This window comes from Lichenostomus cassidix, chromosome Z, assembly GCF_008360975.1.
Source record: "Lichenostomus cassidix isolate B80296 chromosome Z, HeHo_3.0, whole genome shotgun sequence".
Taxonomy (NCBI): Eukaryota; Metazoa; Chordata; class Aves; order Passeriformes; family Meliphagidae; genus Lichenostomus; species Lichenostomus cassidix.
Window position 1 is genome coordinate 11,163,836 of NC_139511.1, and position 8,680 is coordinate 11,172,515.

Genomic DNA, 8,680 nt, shown 5'->3' on the forward strand with positions numbered 1-8,680 from the left:
TATTTCAAAAATGTCCTTCCCTTAGTATGACAGGAAATTGCAGTATTTATGAATTTAACTGGCATTTACCAGAAGATACACTCTGACCCGGTGTTTTTAGGCATTCCACTTGTGAGTGGTGTGATGTTTAATATCTAGTTTATTTACTTGATGACAGTTGATGATACACAGGATTACTTATTTATCAGTGATACAAAATATGCTAAAAACACATTACCAATAAGGGTAGTATTTAGCAAAATTCAGTGATTGCAATACACAGTTCACTTCCAGTACCAGTGTGACTCCCATTGCTGGCCTCTAACATGTTCACTGCCACAGTGCTGGGCCTCCCCAGTTGTTGAGAAGGCATACGTGGGTTGAAGCCCATTGCTCTCTGAAATATTTCTGGTAGTTGTCTGCCTTTTTATACTCTGTATTGGGGTAAGCCACACTCAATGCCCTTTACCTCCCATGTTTGTGTGACTAACTTAGGATAATGTGTCAACTTTCTTAATGAACTCAGGAAGAAGCATTTACGCCACTGGTTGATTCACTGAAGTGGCATAGCTGCTTCTTTTCTGTATAGCTTCCTTTGCAACAGTTCTGGTCATTCACAGCCTGCATTGTTCTGTGGGCTTTCTGGACACATCACTCTTTCCCATCTCTGAGCCTTGTTCCATTGCAAGAGTTTACTGGTTAGCCACAATGTTTCTCACAGTGTTTCTCACTGCATCATGCCATTTTGCAAATGTACTTCTATGGGACTTTCTGATACTGAAAATGTAAAATCTAAATGTATTTTAAATAGAACTGACAATCAGAAAAGTCAGCAATTGTCTTGACATTAGCTGAAGTTCTTGTCTAGAGCTTTAAGCAAAATTCAATGTGTATTGTATACATGAAAATCTGCTTCTGTGAGTTTTGAAAGCTTGAATGTTAGTAGCCCCTGATACAGGAATTGTAAGTCATGCAAGTGCCTGGGTATTATCAAGCCTTCCCAGAACTGAGGGGCTTTCTGTGCTTGTATCTACTAGTACAGCAAACTCTTGAGCAGGGATGTGGGAGGAGTATAGAGAAATCCAAAAGGCAGGCTGACCCAGGAAATGCCTTTGTACTTTTTATACAGGAAAAGGACAATGAGAAGGTAAATAAAAGGAGGTATTATCCATAAGAAAATGTGGGAGACTGACCACTTCTTGAATGGAAACTTTACACTTCACTGACACGTTATTTTTTTCTTTGAATACAAACTTCTGGGGATTTAGATGAAGAGCATATTTCATTTGTTCACCTGCTTATAAAAGTGGTCCAGTATTGCTTCTGTTCAATTCTGCTTAAATCTTAAGAGTAGAGCTGACCTCTCTGTCTGCATATGGTTTGCCTCTATCTTCTGCAAGTTTTTTATGCTTGTAACTAAAAGCCTGCTCTATAAAAAATGGAGACTATCTCTGTCTTTTTAGGTCAAAAAGCCAAAAATAACTTTTGCTCAGGTGAGGTGGGATCAGACAAGTTCTGATGAACTAGCTTTAAAAATTAGTGTTAGTGTCATGTGCTCATCAGGAAATGGACTGTTTCCCATTTGGTAAAGTCAATGCTTATTCTTGCTTTATGTGATGCAGACCCAATGAAGATATAGCAAAATAGTGTCACTACATGTCATTCTTGGAGCTGAATTTTGTCATGTAAATTATTTGTAGACATACCACAACTGTTCCTGTATTGGGAAACCAAAAAGAGAAGATGGTTCAGAAGACTTTCGCTATGAAGCTGTCCCTGGGAAATGTCCAACAAAATGCACATTTTTACCTTTATTCCTGGCCTTCTTCTTTTTTGCTGTTGTTTTTACATTTATGGCTGTTACTCCAACAACTGTGGCCATTCTCAGGTATGTTTTTTGGTCTGAAAGAAAGGGAACATTCTTGTGAAAACAAGTATCAGTGAAGTACTTTTATTTGTTTTGTTTTGCCATGTGCTATTTGAACGAGGTTGTGTAGTAAGCAGGCAGTATTTCAAACTGACGGCAGTCGTATCAGTGTTTACTCTTGTTAGTGGATATGGTTTGAATCTATATAAAAATAAATCTTTCTTCCTTGTAGCAAAATCTGTTTTATGGGAGCACTCTTGACTGTTTTAGTTAAAGCAAAAAGGAATAAATGTGCCATTTGATGAAGAAAATATTTGACTAGCTTGTATATTGATAGTGTCAGGATTTCAAATTATATCAGGGAAAGAACAAAATAACAATTAGTCTTGTGTTCTCAACCTTTGATTCCTGTCTCAGTTCAGAGTTCTGGCTTGAAAAATGTAGTCTGTCAAGAACTGTAGACTACTTCCCATGATATTGATGTTGCATGTATTGTGATTATTAGTATAAAATGTGATAGCATGTTAACTGGTGATTTTGCTGTCTTACAAATTGCTGAAATTCAAATATGTGAAAGCTAGATTTTTTGTTTTGTTTGGATTTTTAAAATATGCTTCTCCTTTTGAATGTAGAGCTGTTTTGCTTTATGTTGAAGTCTGACTTGTATGTCTAATACTTGTAGTGAAAAAATATCCATGATGTTCAGGCATGTTGCATTGTGAGGGTGTGGCTAGATGCCCTTTGGCAGGAGGCTGAGGAAATAAATACATACTACAACAGATCTCTGCAGTAGCCTTCTGACCATGTTTGGTGTAAGTCTGGACTACCAGCTTGTCATATTACTGGGGGCAGTGAATATTGTCATATTTCCTGTGGGGGCAGGAAAATGTGAAGTTCTGCATTATCTTCAAAATTGAGCCAATGTAGATTTATTTCAATAATTCTAAGCAGTAGAATTTGGATATTTGAATTCTTATATAATTCAGCTGAAATAATGGAACTGTTTTGATGGAAGAAAGGACTGTAGAGTAGTTCAGATTTTCAAAAACTAATTTAAATAGATAAATGTCATTAAGTTTTACATTCTGATATCTTTTCAGTGAGTCTATTTTGTGCAACTTCAAACATAAACTCATATATTCATGACAGTGCTACAGTGCTAGAAATAATCACATGCATGATGTAAAACTTCTTCTTCTCTTAAATGCCTTTATAGATAATAGGATCCTAACACTGACTGCTGATAAGTGCTCATCTTGGATGTTTTCATGTGGCTAATTCTCATACATATTCCCGAATGTGGGAATAACTTCTGAAAGTGTAAATATGGTCTTTTTCAACACTGAGAGTTTAATAAAAGGCATGATACAGTTTATTAAAGAAAATAGTTCCGAAACTAAATTGTATACATTAAGCAAGTTAGGTTGTATTTAATCTTTATGGTAGTATCTTTAAGACACTGTCATAAAAATATGTTTGCTCCTGGAAAAATATCTTAAAATTGGTAAGAGGTAAGGAGGTAAATTCTGCTACTTATTAAATCAATATATTGGTTTGTATAGTTTAGGCCAGTAGAGTTTATTTATAAAGTCAGGTGAATATATGCAAAGTTTATGGAAATACAGCAAGTTGCTGTGCTGCAGTCTAGTCTCAATTCATGTATTGCATCTTTAGATGTAGTAGCTCACAATTGCACCCTAGCACTGTCTTTAATTTCTTTGGTTGCTCTATGGAAAAAATTTTGGTAGTATATCAGGGTGCTGACAGCAAGCTTCCTTTCTATTTGTACTATTTTGTTAAACTAGTTAAATATAAAATTTCTTGATGGGCTACTGGAAGTTTTTCTATCATTCATCTAAACACCAGTTGAAGTAGTTTGGTTAGTTGTTCTGCACACTGGATTTCTAAACCTCTGCAATTAACAGGTTAAAAGATTGTGTAGTGACAAAGCATAATTACTGAGAGACAGCACAGAAATGGAACTTGTTTACTCTGTCTTTAACTGCAAATCTTGTTTACAGGTGTGTGCCAGATAAACAGCGCTCATTTGCTCTTGGAGTACAATTACTGTTTCTGCGACTATTGGGTATGACTTTCTTGTTGAAGCATTTACCTCTGAATAATCTATTTGACTTTTTTTTCTAGACCTTTAAATAGTGTATTAAGAAGCTTTCAGAGGAGCTTGAAGCAGTCTGTCATTGGCTTATAGTATACACTTTTTGTAAGGTACCCTCTGGATTCAAATTCCTTGTTAATAGGGCATTCATGGCCACTGTAGCCTTTCTCATTCTTAAGAGTACAAACCAAATACAGGTAACTGTCACTCTTTCAGTAAAGAATATCTGCTGTTACTTTACCCAGAAGACCTATTCTGAAAGCTGAGATAAGAAAGCTGATGTAATAGAAAACAGCTTCATGTAGTTAACTTCTGAAATTCAGAAGTTAAAAGAATAGTGAATAGATGTAGCCATTCTTCTCCTTCTTTCCCTTAGAATGCCTGTGACTAATTTTAACATTTATTGAAATTGTAGACAAATGTACATAAATAATTACTGAGTGTAATGTGGGAAATACAATACTTAAATTCTAAATCTAAGCATCTCCAGCATTTTAGTAAGACAGATGAATCTCCTTAAGTAAAACAAAGCTAAGTAATACTAACAGGCATTTTCTGGTCCACGCTAATTTGAATTTTCTCAGGCATATTTTAAATTCTTGTTTTAGTATCAGATGGTTTTTAAATGGCATATTTAATTCAAGACTGGGACAAGACACCATTGCTGATTGGACTTTTATACCAATATTTAGGACTGCAGCCATTCCCTCTCCTTTGAAAAATCCAACAGTTTGAGTTCTGCTTTGCTGCATTTAAACTCTGATTAATCTAAGTCATTCTACCAATAAAGTGTAACAAAAGCAAAGATCCTCACATGTAGAAATTAGCTGAAAGGTAGTGCTCAGTATTGTTTGTCTGTTTCACTTTACTCAGAGCTCAGATATTTATGGTAGAGTTCTAACTCCTGACTTCATTGTGGAACAGTAGAAGTTTTTGCACTGCCTGTACTATGACTGAAAAAGGCAGCAATTAACAGCATTATTTACCAGCAACATATTTATGCTGCGGATTTTAGGCATCACACAGGGGTTTTAGGCAGAAGACCTGGTGAGGGACATAGCTACTTATTAGTTCTAGAAAAGTTTAGGCCTTGGGTAGGTTGGGTAAGCATGCAGTGATGTACCTGGAGTGCTTATTGTAAAATTGGCTATACCTGGATGCAAGAAACTTCTGCATTATAACACACAAATCACACAGCATTAATCAATCTATGCGAGAATAATTTTAAACATTGGGTTTTTTCTGAGTTTTTTTCTGTTTTTTGGTTTGTTTTTTTTTTTTTTTCTATTTTTTCCCCCTGTGGTTTTTTTCCCTAGGTTTTTTTTTTCTGGGTTTTTATTTTTCTGCGTTTTTTTTCTGTTGGCATTTTTTTCCCGTTTTTTTTTTTTTTTCTGTTGGGGTTTTTCCTGTTATTCTCTTTTTTTTTTTTTTTGTTTTTGTTTTTTGCAAAATTTTTACTGGAAGCTTGGCTATATCTGAGGAATGGGAAGAAATGTATAACTGAACATATGAACATAATATTTTAGTTGCCTTCATTTGGAATAGATCAGAATTCTTTCAATTAATTCCTGCTTCCTTGATTAGGTGTTTTTATCCCTGATTTTAATCATGTTTTTTCCAATGAACACTGATAAAGTTAAGCTCAAGTCTTTGAATAAACTTCTTGCTTAACAAAGTGAGAACGGTGTAAAGAATTAACTGATACTCTATGCATCCTACCTATTGTTATTATTGAGAGCAATGTTAGGTGCAGACATGCTATGTAATATGAGGCCTATGATTTTGATTAAAATGTTGTGTTTAGTGTTTGATTCTCCCATTTTATCTTCCCCACCAGCTTGGCATTTCACTGTATGCATGAAGACCAGGTATTCCAAGTAACTCAAACATTCTAACGTGTTAATGTATTTTTTTAGGTACTATTCCTGGTCCAGTTTTGTTTGGAGTTGCTATAGATAACAGTTGTACTCTGTGGGATATTAATGAATGTGAAACTAAAGGAGCCTGCTGGATATATGACAATAAAAGAATGGCTTATTTGCTTATGGGCATAAGTAAGTATTTTATATTAAATATATATACACCTGGTAATAGATACAGTGATCCTGATACTAGATGGGAATTATTTAAAAATAGAATCTTACACTTCTAATTTTTAGCAGCAGTGGTTTTAAAGTTTTTTTCATAAATAATAACAAGCAAAATATTATGGAAGGAGAAACACCACAGCAAGTAACCCTTTAAGGTTACTTAAAAAGCTTTTTTAATAATAACACAAAATAACTTTGCTCTTTGCTCTTGCTTTATTGTCACACTTTATTTACTAGATTTTAAGGGACCGGTACACATTTCACTCTGTCTTCATGGCCATGAGCATGATTAGGGGTGTGAAGATGATTAGAGGGATGGAACACCTCTCCTAAAAAGAAAAGGCTCCAAGCTGACCTTATTGTGGCCTTTCAGTACCTGAAGGGGAGCCTGCAAAATAGAGAAGGATTTTTTATCAGAGAGCACAGTAATGGAACAAGGGGCAATGTATTTGAACTCAGATAGTAGGTTTTGGTTAGGTATTAGGAAGAAACTCTTACTAAGAGGGTGGCCAGGCACTGGAACAGGTTGCAGCAACAAGTTATGGATGCTCCATGCCTGGAAGTGTTCAATGTATGAGCCCTGAGCAGCCTGATCTACTGGAAGGTGTCCCTGCCCATAGTACACAGCTGGAACTAGGCAATCTTTAGTTTTTCTTCCAACTCAAACCATTCTGTCATTTTCTGGGTTGGTGTGTTGGCAGTTTAAGGTCTGAGGGGCTTTCTTCCTCTTTTTATGTTTCAGTTCTTTTTCCTAACTTATCTAAAGTTCTTGAAAATATCTTTGAACACCAGCCAAAAAAATTCATGACTTGTTTAACAATCTGTTCCCTTCAAATGCATGAGGTATTTATACCAGTGGGAGAGAAGGTAGGCTAAGTTTGCATCTGTGATAAGTGCTGCTGTCTTGTCTTCTAGCAACTGTGGTATTTATAGTGTGTAAACTGAAGTGCTGCTGTGTAAACCTGAAACTGAGAAAGCAGTAGTCACAACTTGGGGTTTAACTATCTCATGGTATATTTGTGATAAAATACAATCCCTCCTGTTTTGCCCTTCTCCTTGGCCTTCCAAGTTGCACAAATACCTTTCTGTAACCTTTTACGGCAGCTGACGAGAGAATACTTAACAATAATTCTATGTAGGAAGTTTTAGTTTCTGGAAAAGAGAATATTGATATAAAGAATGACAGTGCTGAAACAAGAAATAAGGAAGACTTGCACTTTAGGCTAGAACGGGGTGAAGAAATACAGAACTGAAGCAAAGGTAACAGCTGCTGAAAGCAAAAACTGGCAGGCAGGTGAGGGGACTGAATTCAGGTGACTGACTGCCTTTATCTGCACTTTGCAATTCATGCAAAAATACATTTAAATGGAGGCTATGAATTTCAGCCTTACGGGGTGTATGTAACTCACCATATGAAGCTTTATAAATGAGCAAAACATTGCATCTGCTACAAAGTGAGTGCAATAAAGACTCTCCTGTTCTGTGCATTCAGGTGCTGCTTGCAAAATCATCACAATCATCTTTTTGGTCATGGCAGTGTATTTCTACAAGCCTCCACCACTAACTAAGGCCCTGCCACGAAAGACTTCAGAAAAGACATCTGCTATACGCACATAAAGTGTGAGCAAATCAGGGACTTTTGAAAGAAAACAGTAAAAATAAGCATTATTACAACACTTATACCAAAGTTCTTGTACACTGTTTCCTAAATATAAATGATCATATTGAACAATTTAGCAACTTGAAATATTTGTGAATGTGCAGTGTTCTCTAATTTGCTAAACATTGTTTATTATTCTATTGTTTCTATGCAAAGAAGTGACACTGAAATCTGCAGTCTAATTTTAAAAGTCTAGTATGTAACTTAATTGAAACAAGATGAATACTCTGATCATAAAACAGGAAAAATAAACTGAACTGAGCTGACTGCACCCCATTTATCCCTAAATGTTACTGTACTGGGAGAAAACAAGTAACTTCGTATATTGAAGGGAACTGTGTATGTTTAAAAAGGACTTAATGTGCACATAATCTGGGCTTGTGCCTTTGGGGATTTGTCTGTAGGAGCACTTGGGAATGTGTGAGTTTGGCTATGTTTTAGAAATATTTTTACATGTTATTTTAATAGCATAAGTTCACTTTTTAGTATTTGTAGAAAAATGTAAACAGTTAGGATAGGATAGCTGGGTTGCAAAATAAAAGTATTTGTTAATTTAATGCTTGAGTTTCTATCTGGAATAAATACAGAGACTTGCTGTCCAGCTGCTTTATTGAAGCATTGTTAAAATATTTCTATAAAATTTGAAAATAAAACCTATTTTCTTACTATATCTGTGTATGCTCTGTCATTTCCAAATGTGACTGAGTTCTTCTCAACTCCAAGAAACACAATGCTGAAGGCTACCAAGAATATATATGGAAGCATAAAACTAAAATATAACTTTAGTTGTTCTTTTTGACCTAACCTAAGTCATGTTATTAAAGCCATATTTGTATAGCACAATACAAGTGGTCGCAAGTTAGCTACTATTATCGGACATTAAACTATATTGCCTAATACCAAAATATCATTCACTATTGACAGGAAAATTTTAATCAGTAAGATATGCTCTATTTTACTTTTATCCA

At 35.3% G+C, this 8,680-nt stretch overlaps 1 protein-coding gene across 2 annotated transcripts in view; it reads left to right on the top strand.

Annotated features, from left to right (window-relative positions):
* SLCO4C1 (solute carrier organic anion transporter family member 4C1) overlaps window positions 1-8,380 on the top strand; it is a 29,624-nt gene extending 21,244 nt beyond the window's left edge. For both annotated transcript variants that reach the window (XM_085041837.1, XM_085041836.1), the window contains 4 exons: window positions 1,680-1,867; window positions 3,868-3,932; window positions 5,879-6,016; window positions 7,545-8,380. In XM_085041837.1, the coding sequence (XP_084897963.1) occupies window positions 1,680-1,867; window positions 3,868-3,932; window positions 5,879-6,016; window positions 7,545-7,669 (516 nt within the window). In that variant the 3' untranslated portion in view covers window positions 7,670-8,380. The remainder of the gene's footprint in view (window positions 1-1,679; window positions 1,868-3,867; window positions 3,933-5,878; window positions 6,017-7,544) is intronic.
* The last annotated feature ends 300 nt before the right edge of the window (window positions 8,381-8,680 follow it).